This window comes from Pinus tabuliformis, chromosome 6, assembly GCF_031772625.1.
Source record: "Pinus tabuliformis cultivar Carrire ecotype Pingquan chromosome 6, CPIR1, whole genome shotgun sequence".
NCBI classification, from domain to species: Eukaryota; Viridiplantae; Streptophyta; class Pinopsida; order Pinales; family Pinaceae; genus Pinus; species Pinus tabuliformis.
In genome coordinates this window covers 2,088,015,623-2,088,037,536 of record NC_142292.1, presented here as the reverse complement: position 1 = coordinate 2,088,037,536, position 21,914 = coordinate 2,088,015,623, and the positions used below count along the sequence as shown (strand labels likewise).

At 39.1% G+C, this 21,914-nt stretch overlaps 1 protein-coding gene across 1 annotated transcript in view; it reads left to right on the top strand.

The window, feature by feature from the left end:
• The window catches only part of LOC149267587 (partner of Y14 and mago-like), a 68,475-nt gene extending 48,763 nt beyond the window's left edge, over positions 1-19,712 (top strand). The window contains exons 3-4 of the mRNA XM_089433582.1: positions 18,791-19,021; positions 19,332-19,712. Coding sequence (XP_089289708.1) covers positions 18,791-19,021; positions 19,332-19,475 — 375 coding nt within the window. The 3' untranslated portion in view covers positions 19,476-19,712. The remainder of the gene's footprint in view (positions 1-18,790; positions 19,022-19,331) is intronic.
• Positions 19,713-21,914: the final 2,202 nt, after the last annotated feature.

The following is a 21,914-nucleotide window of genomic DNA, read 5'->3' as shown; positions in this document are numbered from 1 at the left end:
GTTTATTTATTGAAGAACAAATCTGATGCTTTTCAAACATTCAAGAACTTTCATACATGGATTGAAAATGATGCACAATCTCATATTGGCTCTATTCGCACTGATAATGGAAAAGAATACACTTCAAATGAATTTGAAAACTATCTTCGCCAACATGGGATCAAACATCAAACAATTGTGCCTTATAATCCCCAACAGAACGGTGTAGCTGAAAGAATGAATAGAACAATCTTAAATATGGTACGCTTGATGATGTTTTCAAAAATGTAAAGTTGATGTTTTGGGCTGATGCAGTTCTATACGCTGTATATATAAAGAATAGATGCCCATCTAATGCTATTAGAAACAAGACTCCATATGAAATGTGGTATGGGCACGTTCCTTCAGTAAAGCATCTCAGGGTCTTTGGTTCCACCTGTTATGCCTTGATACCAAAGGTACATAAAAACAAACTTGGTGCAAGAAGTCGTAAGTGTAACTTCATGGGGTATTCAAACACCTTCAAAGCATACTGCCTCTATGATGAAGTCAATAAAAAGTTTGTTATATCTAGAGATGTAATCTATCTTGAATCATCCAAAATTGACAATGTTGTTGAGCGGCAACTTGATCGCTTGGATAGTTTCGCAAATGCAAAATCATTTCAAGAATTTGATAATCAGATTCCACATCTTGAAGGGGGGATTCCTATACTAGATCAACATGTGGAATCTTCTTTTGAAGAACTCTCTCCCCCGCATGAAACTCCAACAACGGATGATGCTTTAAGTGATGTGATTGATAGAATTGGGAGACTCAATCTTGATTCAATCCCAACTCAATCAACGGAGCAACCTGGACCATCTGAGAAAGGTCCCCCAAAGTGGCTGATAAAGACACTTGAAAGTGTTCATCCTGATGAGGTTGGAAAGACAGGAACTAGAAATTCAAACCGGCAAAATGGAGGTGATGTAGATGACTCTGATTCACCTGTTGATATGGATGTTTCTTATGATTGTGAATTGAATTTGTCTACAGATTTCGAACCAACTTCCTTCAAAGAAGCTGCTTCTCATGATGAATGGAAAGAAGCGATGCAAAAGGAGTATGATGCCCTGATAAAGAATGGCACTTGGAAGCTGGTTGATCCTCCATTAGGAATCAAACCAATTGGCTGCAAGTGGGTCTACAAGAACAAGTATAAAGCATATGGCTCACTTGACAAGCACAAAGCCAGGCTTGTGGCAAAAGGTTTTGCACAGAAGGAAGGGGTCGATTATGAGGAGACTTTTGCCCCCACAACAAAATGGGCTACCATCTGGACACTCTTTGCCCTAGCAGCTCAGAACGGTTGGAAAGTCCATCAAATGGATGTAAAAATTGCTTTCTTGAATGGAGATCTAAAAGAGAATGTTTTTATGTCCCAGCTGGAAGGATTTTCTGTTAAAGGACATGAACATAAAGTATGCAAACTTGTGAAATCCTTGTATGGCCTCAAATAAGCACCGCGAGCCTGGTATGAAAAACTAACTGAGCATCTTCTGAAACTCAATTTCAAACATTATGATCTTGATGATGCAACTTTATTTGTCAAGAAAGTTGGCAAAACAGTTGTATATCTTGTGGTATATGTAGATGATCTTTTGATGACAGGGAACAATGAAAGCTACATTGCATCCATAAAGAAGGAATTGAGGAAAGGTTTTGAAATGACTGATTTGGGCTATGTTCATTACTATCTTGGTATTGAAGTAACTCAACATCCGAAGTCCATATTTCTTTCTCAAAAGAAGTACATTGGAGATCTGTTGAACAGGTTTGGCATGACAGAATGCAATCCTCTTACTACTCCAATGGAACAAAACTTAAAGCTCACATCCATTGAAGGAAAAGAATTTGAGGATGCAACAAAGTATAAACAACTTGTAGGAAGTCTCAACTACCTAACTATACTAGACTAGACATTTCGTTTGCTCTTGGAATCCTCTCCAAGTTTATGCAAAAGCCTTGTGAGGGACATTGTTTTACTGCAAAAAGAGTTCTAAGGTACTTGAAGGGAACTCAAGACTTTGGAATCAAATATACATAGGTGGATGACTTCAGCTTGATTGGATACTCTGATTCAGACTTCGATGGAGACAAAGAAATTGGGGTATCTACTTCAGGTTATGCTATGAGTCTTGGATCAGGAGCTGTCTCCTGGAGATCACGCAAACAATCAGTTCTAGCAGATTCCACAACAGAAGCAGAATATGTGGCAGCAGCTGAGGCAACAAAATAAATTGTGTGGCTCAGGAAAATTCTTGAAGATTTGCAGGTAAAACAAGTACAATCAACTCCACTCATGATTGACAATACCTCGGCAATAAAATTGGCCAAGAATCCAAAGTTCCATGATCGAACGAAGCACATCAATACTAAATATCATCTGATTAGACATCATGTTTAGGCCAAAACAATCCATCTCCGCCATTGTTCCACTAATGAGCAAATTGCAAACATCTTCACCAGAGCGCTTGGAAGAGAAAAGCTTGAAAGATTTAGAACGATGCTTGGACTTACCAACATCTCTTCAGATTAAGGGGGGAATGTTGACACCTAATCATCAGGATTGGGTGAATAAGTGAAATTAATGTAAATAAATAATAGAGAACATGAATAGTCATCGGGATTAGACATCATGTTTAGGCCAAAACAATCCATCTCCGCCATTGTTCCACTAATGAGCAAATTGCAAACATCTTCACCAGAGCGCTTGGAAGAGAAAAGCTTGAAAGATTCAGAACGATGCTTGGACTTACCAACATCTCTTCAGATTAAGGGGGGGAATGTTGACACCTAATCATCAGGATTGGGTGAATAAATGAAATTAATGTAAATAAATAATAGAGAACATGAATAGTCATCGGGAGATGAAATGAACAGTCTCTCCCTCATGTATATAATAAAGACCAACCTGAATGAATATCAATGAATTGTTTTTGAGGAGTTACTGCCTGGTCTGACAGTTTTGTTGTACCAAGGCTCAGGAAGAACTTGCTTTGAGTTTTGATTATGGAGGATAAGGGCATTGCAATGGAGTTCAAGAACCAAGAAGTCCTCATTAGACCAAAGGAATCTAGCCTAGATATAGATTAGGTTTTAGAGAAGGTAATTTGTTCATGTTATAGGGTGAACCAATTCGAGCCTTGGTGCATGGGAGTGACAACTTGTACAAGTTGTGGCACAAGAGGATGGGGCACCTGCATCACAAGATGTTGCACATTTTGAGGGAGATAGTTACAAGTCTTCCAGAGTTCAATATTGAACAACATGGTATATGTAGAGGTGCATGCTTGGAAAGCATGCCAGGGTTGCTTTCTCAATCAATAAGAACAAGTCTAAAATGAATCTAGACCTAGTATATTCAGATGTTTGTGGACTGATGTTGATAACATCAATTATAAGAAGCATTTACTATGTTTTTTTCATTGATGACTCCTCTTGCAAGACACAAATTTATTTCCTAAAGACCAAGGATGAGGTCTTCATTAAATTTTAGGAGTTCAAAGCTCTGGTTGAAAACCAGATAGGGAAGAAGATAAAAGTCTTTAGATTGAACAATGGCGGAGAGTATACCTCCAAAGAGTTCAAAGGCTTTTGCAAGAAGATGGGAATCAAGAGGGAGTTGACTATTTCATACTACCCACAGTAGAGTAGCCCTACCTTTGTAGGAAGTTTCATGCATTTCCCTTAGCTTTGCCCACATCATAAAACATCTCTCGCATCTTGCACTTGTAGTAGCATATTATTTGTTATGGACAACTTTATCAGCGTCTCAACATCTCTGTTCTTTGTGTCAAAAACTTCCTAATTGTCCTCATCATGAGGGTTTATCTTGTCCTTGTCTATGAATGCTCCCAACCAATGTTTTTTTTTGGTTTATTCATACTAGAGGAATCGACAACTTGGTTGGTCTCGTACTCACATGACACGGGGTTGATTCTGGCCACTACCAGTATACCTTTAGGGCCTACGACAGTCCTCTCTGTAGACTAGGTTACTCTAGGGGATTTGAACCTTGGATCTCACCCCCAACCAATGTTACATTTATTGTCATCCCCAATCTGTCATTGGGGGTCCGAAATTTAAATTATTGGCAATATCGGAAATTATTGGCAAAACATAAAAAAAATAGAAAAATAATCTGTTTTTTTTCAATGTTTTATTCTTTTAAAGCACATCAGCATCAAACAAATACACTGTCACACAAACATGAAAATAAAACTGCAATCTAAAATGCATAAGATGTCAAGTGGTACATCAGTCATTGATATTAAAATATGATATCTGTCCTAAGTCATAAGTTCTGACAAGATAATACAAAATCACATCAAAACAAAAATAAATGTATCTCATGAGATGATCATCATGAGGCTTCTAGATACTATAGTGATAATCTGATAATCATAATGCATTAAAAAGGTGTTGTGAAGGATTAGGTTTCCCTCACCCCTGAGAAGCTTGTGGTTTCCATGCAATTCCAAAATTCCTCCCTCTATCACTCTTTCTAGCAGTATCAAGAATTAACTTCTTTGCAATAAGGACAATGTCTAGGGTAGCTATAGGGAAAATATCCACTTCATGCCTTGGGATTTTGGCAAGGTATTCTGCCAACATTTCCATTCCACATAGCTTGCAAGTTCTTTGTTCTCTTATCACCCTCACATGGTTCACCATACTCCCGCATTTGGTCCAATGGCTTTGCCATTTTGTAGAGTTCTGATTTTTTTGTTGTTGTTGTTGTTGTTAATTTGAACCTATGACACAAAACAAATGGGGAAATTCAAAATGCAAATCCACAAAAACTTGAAGAATGCTGCAATTAAAATGTCATAGCAATATAAGCATTAAATCTCTCATTAAAAAGGGAAAGAAGAGGCATATCTAAATTTATACTAAATCTTGAAAAACAAAGTAAAGGAAAATTTTTTTTTACATACCTGGAAATATGGATATGGTATGTTGGAGAAGATCTCCACCTCACAAATGCTCAGTTAATGGCAAAGAAAACTGTGGATTTTCCTTTGTTTGTTTGATGAAAAATGGTCACAAGACTCACACTGCCCTCAGAGCTCAATCTTGGCACAAGAAAAAACAAAAGTGACCCTCAAAAACCCAAGTCGATATTTCAAAATTATCGTGATAATTTCAATTGGGTCAAATTATCACAATAATATCTGGCAATAATATCTGCAATCTGGGTAATATTGTGATAATTATCGCGATATGTCCAACACTGCTTCAAACAATCACCCATACTGGAATATGATAATCATGGGCTGTTTCCATATATTGAAATTGTGACTGTTGAACTTTTGATTAGGGACCAACATTATATTCAAGAGACTCACTGTTTTCTCTCCTGAGGACCAATGGAACAATTCAGCATGTAATATTCCTAGGGAATTTTCTGGCCTTAGTATTATTAAATTACAAGATAAATTATATTTGATTTTCACAATATTCCTTCCAATTCCTAACAGGAATATAATAGACTGATATAGTCAAACAGCAGTTTCACAAGACATCAATAGGTTACATCAGTTTCAATTAACAATTGTTCCTAGGGCTTTTACACCAGTAGACCTGGTTGTATAGCATCCATAACAATGGCAGTCCCACCAATATCAACACTAGCAATTTAGATTTCCACAACAGACAATACTTTAATCAGCCAATTCGAACCAATAACCACTTTCAGGACTGTTCATAACCTAGGAAACAGCTTACTGTGACCTATGTTAATTCTGCTACTCTAGGGATGCCTCGCTGAGCTGCCTGTCTTGCTGTGGCTGCTCTAAAACCTTGACGCTGGGTGCCAAATGGAACCCTTGATCTTCACTGCTTCCGCCTATGCCCTCTTTCGTCTTCTGTTGTCTCCAGAATAGCTTGTCAACCAACCCGAACTCAGTGACGGACAGGAAGGGTTAAGCTAAATTTATAGGTGCACTAAATTTAGCAGGGGGACCCACAAGTGGGCCAAACGTGCAGTTTACACTTTATCTCATTATTTTGACTTAGGAAAATTTTAATTTTCTATAGTAAAAAATTGAAGTGATCTCAGCTATTTGTGGAGATGGTGGGCCTAGGTCAACTTCAAAGGAGGAAAAGGGCACAGACTTCGCTTATTATGCACTAGACAACTTGTGTGTTCAACTCAGTGGGAAAAAGGGTGTTCAGTTCAGCGCAACTAGGGCAAGAAAGAGAGGTCAAACAGCCTCAGAATTTTCCAGCCAGCATTCATCTTCAGCCAGCCCGATTTCAGCTGCACAGAGGGGCTGTTTTCAGGCTGTATGGACCTGCACGATTGCCGTACAGTGCACAGGCAACCAGGCCGAGAGGAAGAGGATGGCACAGACCAGTTTGTGTTGAGGGATTTGTTCAGTGAAGGGAAGTCTTCCCTCCTCTTTGTAATCATTTTCTGAATATTTCGCTAAAGTATAAGAGCACACAAGTTTGCAGGTTTGTTGGGGTTTCCTGGGTAAATTTCTGGTGTTGAATATTTTATGTGCTTTTGTCTTCAAATATATTTTCCTCTGCAATATTCAATTAGGAAACTCAGTATATTTGATGAATGCTTTTGAAAGTTCAGGTTCATTTATTTCATTTTAGATTAGTTGCTGGGTTTTAGAAAGATAACAGTTAGTTCAGCATTACAAGAGGTCAACATTAACCTCCTGAGGAATGGAGCCCTTGGCTGGCCTTGAGACTTTTGAGGACTCCATAAGGACTGCAAGCACGATCAATAACCTCTGGGAAAATTTGATGAGGAGCATTTAATATTTGGAGGGGTGGCCAATTTCTTTACTGTAATAGGACCATTTCAATTGTAACCAAAAACCCTAGTAGAATCCTTGGGCCAAGATTAATATTTTGGTGGAATTGGACTTTGAATTTATGGCTCCTAGGTTGAGAAAACCATGTTAGTTAGATGGCTGTTTCCCTTCTTTGTGAAAGTTTAAGGCAATTTTATTTTCTCTAACAGATGTTAGCATTAGTTTAACTGTATTGGATAGTTCTTGAAATTTGCCCCCTTTCTGGTGCTGAAATGTCAGTTGGTGTTGATTCCTTATGACCCTATGAAAAGGGCTTAATAGATAAGCCCCTTGAAAATTGAGTGTCTGGTTGTAGCACATGCCCACATGATGCTGTGAAGGAGCTCAAGGTCTTTGTAATACCTGATGGCTAAAATCTTGTTTTTGTTGTACTTTCTTTGTGGAGTCGTTTAAAAAATATTTGGCTAATGCATATCAGACTAGAAAATATTCAAAACAACCATTACCTGTGGAACCCATTTAATGTGAATATGATGACATTTAAGTTCTGGTTTATGTTTAGTGCATCCAAGGATGCTAAAGGATATACTAACGGCCATGTTTTCATGTTTTCTAGACAATGCTAAGGATATAGACATTGTTTAGAGACTTGTAGTAAGCATGGGTTAGATGGATGACCTACTAGGAGGCATTCTTGCAGATCTACAAGAATGGTGGCATGATCTTGTCATAAGATGTTTATGGTTTCACTGCCATGATTGCGAGGGCTTGATTCAAGGTTATAAGAGAATTGTTTTTTGTAACAAAGAAGACAAGTAACACACCCATATAGTGTTTCTAAACTATTTAAAACCCTTCTATTGATGATTATATTAGATATATTTTTCAAGCCTTGGGTGCACATACAGTTGTGGATGGTGCAAACGATGAGTTGATGCTACTCATAGCTCCATATTTTCTATCCTTAATTGGTTTTACATTTCTAGGTACCACCATAGTTTTTAAAACCGTTTTTGAAAATCAGTTACCGGTCAAACCGGCCGGTTAGCAAGGCTGCCGGTCTGAACCGGCCAAAAAACCCGGTTTGACTGGGCCTTTCGCCATTTTTCAGCCCTAACCGGTGAAAACCGGCCGGTTTAGGACAGAACCGGCCGGTTTGTATCAAACCGGCCGGTTCTGTCCTAAACCGGCCGGTTTTAGGCATGCCCACCAAAACATGGAAAAAGGCGGATTTTTTACTGTGGTTTAGGGAAATTTGACTGTGGTTTAGGGGTTTTTGACTGTGGTTGAGGCTGATTTTGATATCGACACCACAAGTTTGGATTTGTCATAGCCTATAGGTTAAGATTTCTCATGTATACTCCTTGTCTTTGCCATATAAAACTCCTCCCAATCCTTAGATGCTTCATTATATTAGACTTTGATGCTTCCATGTCTACTTTAAACTTCAGGAAATTCAGATGCCAAAGATAGCCCAGATCTTGGACAAGTATTATTGTTTCTAGTTGTCATAAAAAAACGCCTTAAATCTGTCAATAAGTCAGGTTACAGAATTCCACGTTTTTGTACTTTAGATGTCACTGTCCAAAGAAACTCGGATGTCAGAGTTCTGATTTTTCATAGAGGTGTTATTTCTTTATATCCTTCTTAGAAATTGTGTGGTGGTGCCTTGTTTGATTGTCTTCCTGTGTGTGGCTGCATAAAGCTGGGTAAGCTATAATTTCATTTGAGAAGAATCATGAATGGCACACTATGAGGAAGAAAATAAAAAGCGTGTTTAGTTTTGCTGCGATATTGCTTGTGCTAATGTTTCTTCAAATTGATAAGCCATAACTGCATTATGTAAAGGCCATCTTGATTCAGTACTGTATGATTGGCGCAATCATATACAAGTCCATAAAATGTCCACTAGAGACTTTCAGTATGTAGCATTCTGTAATAAGATTATGTTCCAGCAGAAGAAAATTTATAACTTCTTCAAGTAGGTAAAACAAATATCATTTTTCATCTAACAAGTAGGACAATTGACCATATACCAAGGTAAAATTGGAATGGAAGTTGTAATTTTTTTTGGTATGGTCAATATTTTTTTGATATATGAGGCCTGGGCTGCTACGAATTCCATCTCCATTACTGCGGTGAAGCCCACTTTACCTTGGGGGCATCAAACTTGGCAAACTATACACGCAATCAGAGTTCTATACTCACTGGGGTTTGAACCCAGTCATTATTTTGGTGACACTCTGTCTCAACCACTATACTATCACCCAATGGACTAAAATTGGCAGGACATAAGGAGACCATAATATGTACTTGTGGTACATGATCTCGAGGTGCCATAAGTTCAACCCCTACCTCTAGGTGCCCCCATGGCTACATCACTGTGCTGTGTAAGTCCCACGTGGATCGAATCTGCAGTGGTATCTGCCTTAAGCAGAATGTAGTGGTCGGCTTGCATCCATAATATGCACATGTGGATCATCACCCTCTGGTGTGATAAGTTCTCCCTTCAGGGGCACCAATGGCTATGTTAAGGTACTGGATGAAGCCTATGAGATTGGAACCATGACCAAGTGTGTGAAACTCCTTGCCTCCCACCATCAGTCACGTGCCCACTGGATAGGAGAGTACACAACTATTAAATGAGAGCTTTGCTACTAATACTGTGCTGACATTCATGCCCAATCCACTGGCTTTTGAAAATGGCTCAAGGAATCTAATTCCTTTCACTGCATCCCAAATTCTCAGGTGCTTGAGAAAAAATGACTAATTTCCATCAGGCAAAACATCGGTCACAACACATGCAACAATCGCAAGGCACAATGATGAAAGCCATTCATTATCAATGGCCTTAAAGCAACCTGCAAGGCATCTTTCATTATCAATGGCCTTAAAGCAACCTGCAAGGCATCTTTCTTTGGCCATTTCAAATATCAATATCTAAATCTGTATCCTTGTGATCTAGTATCACGTGTCAAACATCTTTTATTGGCACTTCTCTCATCAATATCTGCACCTCTATGGCCAGTATGTCTGAACCAATGTTATCAGAACTGGCCAGTTTGATCAGTTGGAGGGGAAAACTTGTTCGGACTGGTGAACGAGACCGTTGTTGGCCGGTTCAAAACCGAACCGGCTGGTTTTGTACAATGCTATCAAGGACCCTTTGAACACATTTTTTTTCAGAGTAATGATTTATGACTGGGAAGCCTAGTATTTGACCATATTGCCCTACTAATGATATGCAATTAATGGTAATGTCAAATTCTTAAAGTAAAAGGATAAAAATGAAAGATAAAGGAGAACATCACCTTTTTAACATTATTATGAATTTACTCAGGATGTTTGACAGCGGTTCTGAACTCATTGGATTTCATATGGAGAAAGTAGAATTTTAGATCACACTCAAAATCAGCAGACTTAACAGGTCTTTATGATTTCAGGATTGGGGAGATTGCAATGTTTCCATTGGATTTTGTCATGTACGAGGGTATGGAACTAACATTTAATCAAGAGCACCAATCCGTCTATGTACCTTGATGTTAGGGGGATTGATTGTTGAACTCCTCTATTATGATCCTACTAAAAATGTACCCATCACTCCAACAAAATCTTGAATTGGCATGCTAAGCATTTTCTATCTTATTTTAATGCTTAGAGGGTGACATTGATGACAAAGATCCCAATATAGGCAAAGATTTTGATGATATGTGCTAGGGGCCATCTAGGGCCTATTTGTTGATCTATTTTCAGTTCAAAGATGGATTGTACTTGGCGTTATTTTGGTTATGTGCACCCTTACATATGATAACTTTTTCTTATTTGTGCATAAATGGTTTGGATTCATATGGATGCACATGAATATATATGTTTTTCTTTAAAACATGAATATTTTGTGTTTTGGTTGACCGGTTTTTTGGTCTGATTTTTTTACCAGTGCCGGTCTGGTTCCGACTAGTTCTCGGTGTGGGGGTTCTACTGGTTCGATGACCGGTTTGGTTCTTTGATAACATTGGTCTGAACTAAGAAAAAATAGTGGAGAATTTTGTCAAAATGAAAAACTGAGCAAGGAATATAATAGTGTTTAATACCATGGTAGAACCAACAGAACTTTTAAAATGACTGCTGGCTGGAAGTACGCCCAAGTCCTGAGAGACAATTAGACCGTATGGCAGATCATGGAGAAGGAGAAATCGAAGAATAATATGGAGACACCAAGTCAGGATGGATCAAGTTGAACAGAAACAGCCATAGATGATTGGATAGCTTGGAGTGGTTTACTTGTGTAGTATGAGGTAGCATAGTCGGGTATGTTTGCACAAGTTGTAATTGACATGACTGGCAGAAGGCTGGGTATAATTTCCATGCTGACTTTGAAAAATTAATCTAGCAACAACAAGTTCTTGTGTCTTTTAAGTGTATTGTTGTCTTCTACGTCTGCTGGAAGGTAAACCTTAAGATAAACCCAGCATAGGATACAGTCAGTGATTTTATACTGTGTTGAAATTGAAGAAAGTTTGTTGATGTCCATTAGTGACCAAGTTTCCAATATGATGGAAATATGTGCTATTAACATTATATCGGTGTTCCATGGGGATACATCCCACAAGGTCAGGGGTTGGTGGAACGTTTTGCCAATGTGTGGGACACATTTTGCAAAATGACTCCCCCCACTATAAAAAAGAGGGATGCCTGGGCATATCCCCACAATTTTTGTCTAGAAACCACCCCTCCCAGACCAAAACAAAAGAGAAATTTAAATAAAAAAATCTATGCAAGCAAAGAATCCATTGCACAATGATGAATTTGTATTGGGATAAATTATGATGTTGGGATTTTATTTTAATTTTTATAATTTTAGAGATGGACCCTCCATGCTAGGGACTCTGTGCTAGGGACTCTGATGTCTCCCTGTCCCGGGTGAGTTTCCCTAAAATTTGGGTGGCCTGTTGTGATAAGGCTCAAGGAGTAGGCTCCCCCACCCTCGTGGAATCTCGGATTCTCGGCTCTTGCTAAGTCATAAATTCTTGATATATCTAGCTTATGGGCTGTTTGATATACTCTTGGTGTTATAGTGGCATCCACTAGGTTTGATCTTGGGCCTTGCCCATATTACTCCAACGAGTTATCGATTTACCATGATAACATTTTTTTTTCTTTCTATTCCAGCAACCTACATAAATTAATTCCTTATGATTTCCTTACTGAAAAATTAATTGAGACTGAATTCTTTAGCTCATAGAATAAAATACACTTGTTGGAAATTTAACTGGAATATAAAGTCAGCAAGAACTACAAGCCAATCTCCAAAATACACACAGAAAATTCTGGTTTTCAAATATCAGCTTTTCATTAAAATTACTCCAAGTTTACAAGGGCTCCGACGCTGGGAGAATAGCCCATTGAGAAAACAAGAAAAAAAGAATTTACAGCAAAACATGGCTGTTCTGGTGCACCATACAGCCTGTATGGTCCCGCCAAAGCTTGCTGCTGCTGAAATCTGTCCCAGAAATTTGCACAGCTGCCCTTTTCTTTTGTTGGGTTTTATAGCCTCCAATTTCTGGGAGCTGGGTCAATCTCTTTTTGCTGCTCACACTGTTTCCTTTTTTCTCCTTTGGACTTGCACAGTGATTGAAAGTCCTTTATTTATCACTCTCTCACTTGTGTTTTTCTTACACTCTCCGTGTATCAGAGCCTTTATGTCTTTTCCTTTCACTTTGTCTTTCTTTTATAACATTGAGTTGATGACCAGGTCTTTCAATGAGATTGACGTTTGAGATTACATCTAAATCGATGATGTAAATTGTTTACATTTTATTAGATACTAATCAACTCACTAATAGAAGACTTTTCACTTTAATAAGTAACTTTAATTAAAGTGAATTACAAAATAGAAGGGACCTTTTTTGGATGACTTCCACACGTCCAACACTAGACAGGTGTGGAATTTCCAGTGCGATGCTATAAACATTAACAGTCTCCACATGTACCCCCATGTGTAAAACAGTGCGAAACACGCATGTAAAAGAATATCGAATGAATTGATTAACCTGGAGCAAACAGCTCAATGATAATACAAAGATATTTACAATAATAGAAACATCAGGTTTCTATGTAGAATATAGAACAAACAGTTTCATCTAAGAAACTGCTAAAAGAATAAAAATAGAAACAGCTAAAAGACTGAGCATTACTAAATAGAGATATATTCTAATACCCTCCCTTAATGCTCAATCTATTTACAACACCAATAGACCCGCGAAATTTTACAAATTTATCAGGACCAAGAGGCTTGGTGAAAATATCGGCGGGCTGCTCTGTTGTGGGAACATAGTGCAACTGAACTAAGCCGTCTTCAACCAGCTGTCGAATGTAGTGGCAGTGAGTTTCCACATGCTTTGTTCGTTCATGAAAGACTGGATTCTTGGCAAGTTTGAGCACTCCCTGATTATCACAAAACAAAGAAGTAGGCCCTGTCTGAAAAACATGCATATCTGCAAGCATACGACGAAGCCAAACTGCCTCACAGGCTGCCTTAACTGCTCCCCGATACTCTGCTTCTGTTGAGGAGAGAGCCACTGCCTGTTGCTTCTTACTAGTCCAAGTAACAGCACCAGATCCTAGACTAAACACATACCCAGCTGTAGATTTACGGTCATCAACCGAACCGGCCCAGTCAGAGTCAGTGTAGCCACTGAGAATAGGATTGGAGCTGCGAGTATATAAGAGGCCATAATCAGAAGTACCACGCACATATCGTAGCACCCGCTTTGCTGCTATCCAATGATCAGCTTTAGGAGCTGACATAAAGCGAGAAATGTAGCTTACCGCAAAACTGATGTCAGGTCTGGTAGCAGTAAGATAGATGAGACTGCCCACTAATTGCCTGAATAAAGTTTCATCCACAAGAGGAGAGGATGACTGTGCTGAAAGTTTGAGCCCTGGTTCCATAGGAGTCGTGGCCGGTTTGCAATCCTGCATTCTGAACCTTTCCACAAGATTTTTGGCATACTTGGACTGAGAAAGAAAGATCTGATTTTCAGTCTGTCACACTTCAACCCCCAGACAGTAATGAAGAAGTCCCAAGTCTGTCATCTCAAAAGTTCTGCATAGATCTTGTTTGATCCCATGGATCAAATGTGCAGAGCTGCCAGTAATGATAAGATCATCCACATAGACAACTACAAACAAGATATCATCACCAGTATGCTTGATATACAGGTTTGCATCAGATGGACTCCGCTGAAAACCCTGATCTGTCAGGTACTGATCAATTTTTATGTACCAAGCCCGAGGAGCTTGTTTCAATCCATAGATTGCTTTAACTAACCGACACACTTTCTGTTCTTGACCAGCAACCTTGAATCCTGGAGGCTGCGTCATGTAGACTTCTTGGAGATCACCATTTAGGAAAGCGCTCTTTACATCCATCTGATGAACTTTCCAATTGAACTGAGCTGCTAGGGCAAGCACAAGCCTTATGGTACTCATCTTGGCTGTAGGAGCAAAAGTCTCCTCATAGTCAATGCCTTCCTTCTGTGAGAACCCTCGAGCCACAAGACGAGCTTTATACTTGTCTATGGTTCCATCAGCTTTGTATTTCACTTTATACACCCATTTGCAGCCTATGGGTTTTTTCTCTGCAGGAAGATCAGAAAGTGTTCATGTATGATTCTTCTGAAGACTTTGGAATTTGGCTTCCATAGCCTGTTCCCACTCAGATGTACCCTTAGCCTCTGAATAGGTTTGAGGCTCAAAAATACTGTGTATGTTAGCCATAAGAGCAAAATTGACTGTAGACTGTTGTTTGTTCTTATGTCTAGAAGTTCTACCTTCAAGGAGCTCATCATCCCGGAGATCACCTATGGTTTTAGCCCACCATTTAGGCCGAAGAGAAGAAGAACCAATATCAGGAGCAGAGGAACCAATATCAGAAGGAGGTGGAGAAGGCTCAAGAGCAATAGGAACAACAAGAGGAGGGTTAGCTTCTGGAGGAAGCTCAGATAGAGTATTATCAAATACTGATGCTACATCATCCCTCCCATCAGGTGGACCGACTGGAAGAAGAACACTGTGAGGCTGATCCTCAGAACATTGCTGAAAGAATCCTCTGTCCTCATCAAAGACTACATCCCGACTGAAGCTAAGACGACCAGTGGCTATATCTATCAGCCTATAGGCTTTGTGATGATCACTGTACCCTGTCATCATGAGTTTTTGGCTTTTGGAATCCAACTTAGAGCGCTTAGCAGCTGGAATCCAAACATATGCAACTGAGCCAAATACTTTGAGATGACTGATCTTAGGCTTACGGCCAGACCAAACCTCTTCAGGAGTCTTCCCTGTAACAGCCTAAGTGGGTGATCTGTTAAGAAGGTAAACAGCAGTAAATACTGCTTCAGCCCAGAATCTGTTTGGAACACTCCTGTGTTGTAACATGGAACGAGCCATTTCAACAACCGTGCGGTTGCGGCGCTCGACAACACTGTTCTGCTGAGGAGTGTAGGGTGCGGTTAACTGATGTTTGATGCCATGAATATCACAGAAATTGGCAAAAGCTGAAGAACAAAATTCCCCCCCATTGTCGGTCCTAAGAGTCATGATGTTACAGCTAGACTCTTTTTCAACTAAGGTTTTAAACTTCTGAAAGGTATTAAGTGCATCAGATTTATTTTTTAGAAAATACACCCACATCTTTCTACTGAAATCATCTACAATAAGTAAAAAATATTTGCAAGCAGTGATAGAAGCTGTATTCATAGGACCACAAATATCAGCGTGAAGTAACTGGAGTACCTTAGATGCACGCCAAGATTCTCCATTCTTGAATGAAGACCGATGTTGCTTTCCCGCTTGACAGGCGCCGCATACCCCCAACTGCTGAGTCTGAATATCAGGTAATCCTGACACAAGTCCCTCCCGGGAGAGCTGAGAGAGATACTGCATATTTAGATGCCCATATCGCTGATGCCAAAGAGTACTGATGGGAGAGACACGTGCTGCTAGAGCCACTTCTGGAGAGTCACCGGTGTCAAGTAGCCTATATAGACCATGGTCCTCTAAGCCAACAGCAATTGTTAGACTAGTCTCTCTGTCAATAATAGAGCACTTGTGTGCACTGAACACAACATCAAGCTGAGGAGAATTCCTCATAATCTGGCTGACAGACAGCAGATTAATTTCCATACCAGGAACATAGTATACATTCAGAAATATGAGTGTGCGCCCACCAGACTGAATTTGAACTGTACCTCTGCCAGCTACTGTGTACTTTTCACCTCCGCCAAATACCACGGAATCACTGAAAGGTGAGAAGTCAATAAACCAGTCACGCCTGTGAGAGAAATGGCGTGATGCACCAGAATCAATGTACCATGCAGAAGAAGGAACATGATCTGAAGACCTTTTAGCCATAAAGGCGTAAAAGGCTTGATTTCCTTCTAACATCAGATTGGTGAGCGTGGCCATTTTCTCAAAGACAATACAGAAGTCCAGCACACAAAATATATTTCCACAGTCTAAAAAAAATGGCAATAGAGCAGATTCCACTGCTGTAGCTGTACCCTTCTTTCACAAGTCTTACACTGCTGTTTGAAGTGATTTTATTGATTATACAGCTGCCGGTTTAACACAGGCTGCAGAACAAATTCTTCACAGGCAGCCTTGAGCAAACAAATGCCAAACTTCAGAGATAAAGAAACAGGAAATAAGGGCCGAGACACATAACCTTAACAAATTGTAAACTGAAGCTGTCCAAGCTGTGCTGTATACGCTGTTCTGGTCCCACCACTTCAAAAGAAAATCACAATAAACTTTTAATCAAACCGCTACGTAACCACGTGAATCTGGAAGATGGCGTCACTTGAAAATACCGTCACTGGAAAATCCCTGAAAAGATGCGTTATGCCGTCACTATGATCTGGAAACTGCCGTCACGTGATCTGGAGGATCTCTTTATGTAACACTGCCGTCACGTTATCTGAAGAATCTCGGATCTGTTAAAACACTTTATTTCTCAGCAAATAAATGGTGACTTACGTGACACTGCCGGCACGTTATATGAAGAATCTCTGTCTGTAAAAAAAATTTGATTTCTCAGCAAATATATGGAGGCTCTAATCCCGTGTTGCACGTCCTTCACGATTCAGCAGGAGCAGCTCACGAATTTGGCGGTCGGATCGCGGCAAAAGAGCTCAACAGCGGATCTGAATCAAGTGCCGGAATCAAATTATAGTTACGGCTGACCTCCGAATCACGTCCCGTGGAGACCCTACGTCACGTCCCGGCAAACTTTTGCTGAATCGAGGAGGGGTTTTGATGGGCGGCTTGTCGGGCCCAGTCAGGGACGGCAGAGCTCGGATGGTGCGTCGAATTGTGTTGAGGCAGCCACTCGTTTGTCCGACAGCGCTTCTGATTTTGATTTTGCGACCCGTGATGGCTTTAACATTGAAAGTAGTGTCGAAGGGAGTGATGCCACTTTCCCGTGTGGCAAAGTCGAGTTTCGGTGCCGCTGAAAAGTGCCGGAAGTTTCGAATCTTTCCTCAGAACAGACCCCTCAGAACAGAACCCTCCTCAGAACAGACCCCGCAGCTGTTTCGAATCTTGATTCTTCAAAAACGTCGGCTGTCCTGCACGGCTTCCAAAACACGACTTCAAAACAAATAGACTGTTCGCGATTCTGAGCACCGCCACAAATTTAAATCCTCATAAAATGATAATGCAGGAAATGAATCCCTTTCTGTATCGAGATTGACGACTGTAAGCTTTTATCACAATGAGCAAAGCCGAGGCTAAGACTCAGTGAAGGCTACCTGGCTTACAGAGGGCTCGACCTTAGAAAGGAATGAAGCTCAAGAAATCTACAGACCCTGAGAGCAGTTTCGAAATGAACTACTGAATTTTTCAATCTATGAAAAATTATTTCGAAAAAAATTCCTGTGCTCTGATACCATAAAACAGTGCGAAACACGCATGTAAAAGAATATCGAATGAATTGATTAACCTGGAGCAAACAGCTCAATGATAATACAAAGATATTTACAATAATAGAAACATCAGGTTTCTATGTAGAATATAGAACAAACAGTTTCATCTAAGAAACTGCTAAAAGAATAAAAATAGAAACAGCTAAAAGACTGAGCATTACTAAATAGAGATATATTCTAATAATGTGCATCTCCATGCTCCCTTTTCCTGGGTACTTGATGTAACACTGCATTATATGGGATGCAACTGGTGGGAGAGTACCTAGAGCATTTTGCAAAGGTATAACATTTGATTCATCGTGAACAAACTAAAACAAAAAAATGTATCACCATTACAAAATGATAAAATGACTTCATGCTTGTATGGTTTACTCTACTAAAATAGCAACTACATAGGGCCTAGAGTTGGTAGGCTCTCCATAGAAGATTTCACCTGCTGCCAATTGCAAAGCCAAATGCAGGCACAGTATAGCCGCACCAGCACCAAGATATTCTGGTACAAGGTATGAAACCCATTTTGTCAATCATCTACAACTGTGAAGTCACCCAAATATCTAATGATGTGTGCTCTGTCAGCTTCCGAGAGGGAACTGTCTCCCATATCTAGAAATAGGTGTGTTATGTCGGACCGAAATTCTAATAAATTTGAGGAAATTGATTCTTATTTGGCCTGCTAGGCTTGTTGAAGTCGTGTCCCATTTTCTCACAAAAGGTTCAATTGCAACCTGAGCCTTTTGGTAAGTTCATTCTAAGTGAATCAAAGTAGAGCTTAGTGTCCTGAGAGGTAAATGTGGAGTGGTAAGCCCATCAGATGGGTATATTTTAGCAGCAGTGTGTTAAGAAACTTAAGATTTCTACATTCTGCACAGTAGTTTTTTGGTTTTAAAATTTGCTTGCTCATGAACTGTCCCCAGATGCTCTAATTGAGTGAACGATTATATGGCCTGCATTGCTTTTGATGGTGTTGCTAAAAAATGATGCTAACTTTGGTTAATTGGAGTTCTACAGGCTACTCTTGCTTCATCAACATCTGAAAAAGGTCAAGCTTCCGAGAACACAGTAAACGGACAAGCATTAGCAACTGAAAATAGGGAAAATACAGATCCGGACGTGGAGGCTGTAGCTCAGCAGATGGGCTCATTAACTGTTACCACAGATGTTTCTGTTTCTGCCTCTTCAGAGGAGGCAAATCCTGATAGAATTGATCTGGATAAACGCATTAGAGCATTGAAGAAAAAGGTACATATATTTGTAGAAGTGACCTTTATTGTGATTTTCTAAAGGTGCATACAAGGATTCTGTTTGCCCGTCTAATAACCTCTCAGGTGTAATGTGTATATTGGCATCTTGGTAACATCATTTCATAAGATGTCGCACAGGTGTAATCAGGCACAAGTTTGTGGCAAACTAGACACTAGGGAGCTATACTAGAGAACTTTAATTGACCTTTTTGTATTCACAAACAGGGAATACTGAATGGTTTCCACTCTCTATTAATGTATATAAATGATTAGTTCGTGAATTAAAACAAAGCTTATTTTGTGAACAGATTCGTCTGACAGAGTCACAACAAGCATCTATGGCTGGTGAAGGAACATTGAATCCCGAGCAAAGAGAAAAGCTGGCTAAATTGGATATGTGGCGAAAAGAATTGAAGGACCTCGAGGAGAAAAGAATGGCGTTGAGGTCTTAAGAATTGGATTTGTCTCCAATGTACATTATTTTGGATCCTTGTTACCTGGCATTAGTTTATGGCATTCACTTGTTTGGATTTGGTTTTCATAACTTCACTACAGCTGAAATATGTAATACTCTGTTCCGTTACAAATTTATATTGGATTTAATAACTTCGGTACAGTTAAAATATGTAATACTCTATTCCGTTACAAGTTTCTTGCTCAGCTTATATGGAATTTGAGGATTGCATCAACACTCTTCTCCTGAATATTCTTTGCTTTTGAGTCCTACATCAGGGCTTGAAATGTGGTCAACGTGCAATATCATCTACTGTTAATTTAATAAGTATTTGAAGGCATAACAAAAATAGCATCCAAGGCCTATTAAAAATACCATCCCAGGTTCTAATTTGTTGCTAGCTAACAATTTCTTATCGGATTTGACACTCTTACCCTCATTAACCTATTATTTTGCGTCTATTACAAGCTACCGTTTTGAATATGCATCCTTGGAGCATATTTGAAATAAATAATACTTGTTTCATGCACATATTATAGAATGTTACACTTGGCCAGGATTATTATACTTTCTATTTTCAAGATTTTGCAAAATCTGATGTATCTTCCACACGAGTTATGATATAATCAAAGTTGGTGAATGATATTGATCTCCTAGCCTGCATCCTTTCTTTCGGAAGGAAACATAATAATTTCTTACAAGATTGGTTGCAGTGGACCAGAAAGGGCACAAGTATAAGAATACTCCAACATGACGAGATCAACCAGTGTACAAAAATGTATATGCTTCTCATGCTTGTTTTTATTTTTATTTTTAATAATTTAAATATTACTATTTTTTATTAATATTCATACAATATTTTATTAAATTTGGGCAGTTTGGCAGTGCATAGGTTGGCCTTGAGAACAGTTGGACGTGGAATGTAGGATTTACGTCGGTCATCACTGTAATATAAAGTACATAAAAGTCTTTAATATCATACGCAATCTTTGCATATGTCTACCTATCATTTAAAGCAAAGTCAAACAGGAAGGGTTCAATGACTTTGATAATGTTGACCTCCTTTTATTATTTTGGTCAGCAGTGCTGCATTTGGAAACTGTATCTCCATGAACATAGAAACAACATATTGGCAGATTTTCTTAATGTTTCCTTGATTCCCCCTTGCATCATGGTTGTGAAAGGTGTCTGTAGATACCTCTTCCGTTTATAGCAAAAAGTTTCGTGTATTCATTTATCAGCTATTTATAATATTTGACCATAAACTTGAATAACGATAATCCCTCAATTCATGTTGTAAAGAACCATAGTAGAGAAAAGATAAAACCTGTAATCTTTAAGACAACAAGTTTATGCATACAAATAATCAACACCAAAAATATAGAAAAAATATGCAACGTAGGATAAAAAAATCAATTTATTCTTTGCGGAGGGAATCACCCCGTAAACCAAGCGTATTGCAATATAATATCTTACATGCTCAATCTAATGATATGCATGTGTATACATATTTTCTCATGAGTATTCATTGGGTTCTATGTTAACTACCTCTTTGTTTTATGTTAACTACCTCTTTGTTTTATATTCATTATCCATCAAATGCTTAATGAGCCTTACTGAATGAATAAGCAAGATTGCATTACTTAATGGGTTTATACCAATATCTTCGTGGGCTTTATTTCAGGGGTATTAATTATCCTCTTTGGGTAGCTCCCTAGATACTTAACATTACAGAAAATATTCTCAAGTACATTACATTTCATTCCCCTTCACATGTTTTGTCTTCGAAACATCAGTGTAAGTCATATAGTTTACTAGTGTAGTTCACTAATACCAAGCATGCGCAACCATCTATTTTGGTGATATTTGGACATGGGACTTAGCATCTTCTTTGCCATCTCGATATCGACTATGATTTCTCATTTGGATATTTGGACATGGGACTTAGCATCTTCTTTGCCACCTTGATATCGACTATGATTTCTCATTTGGTTCCTTGCTGCTGTGTTATTTTGATATCTCTACTCATTACATTTGTTCCTCCATGTACCTCTATAGCAGGTGCCTTTTTTTGGTGGCATGTTGGTCGATGCTCTTAGTCTTGTTTTGTTTTGGCCATTGTTTCTCATCTTGACGTGCATGGTGATACTCAACTACCTTAGTTGTTGGGTCTTTTGAACTCTAGCATGTGCTTCTTTTGAGTAATGTAGCTTTGTAGATTTTTTTGTGTTTTTATGCCCTACCTAGGGTTCCCTTTTAGGGTTTTTGTAAAACCTTCTTTTGATTCAATGTTGAACTCTTCATTGATATGTTCGATGTACTGGATTAGTTTTCCTGCAAACATTGTTACTGTTGGACATTGGATAAACCAACGCTCCATGTGTGTTTCGCGACATGGACTAATTGCCTCTCGTGGATCCTTGTCTCTAACGATGCA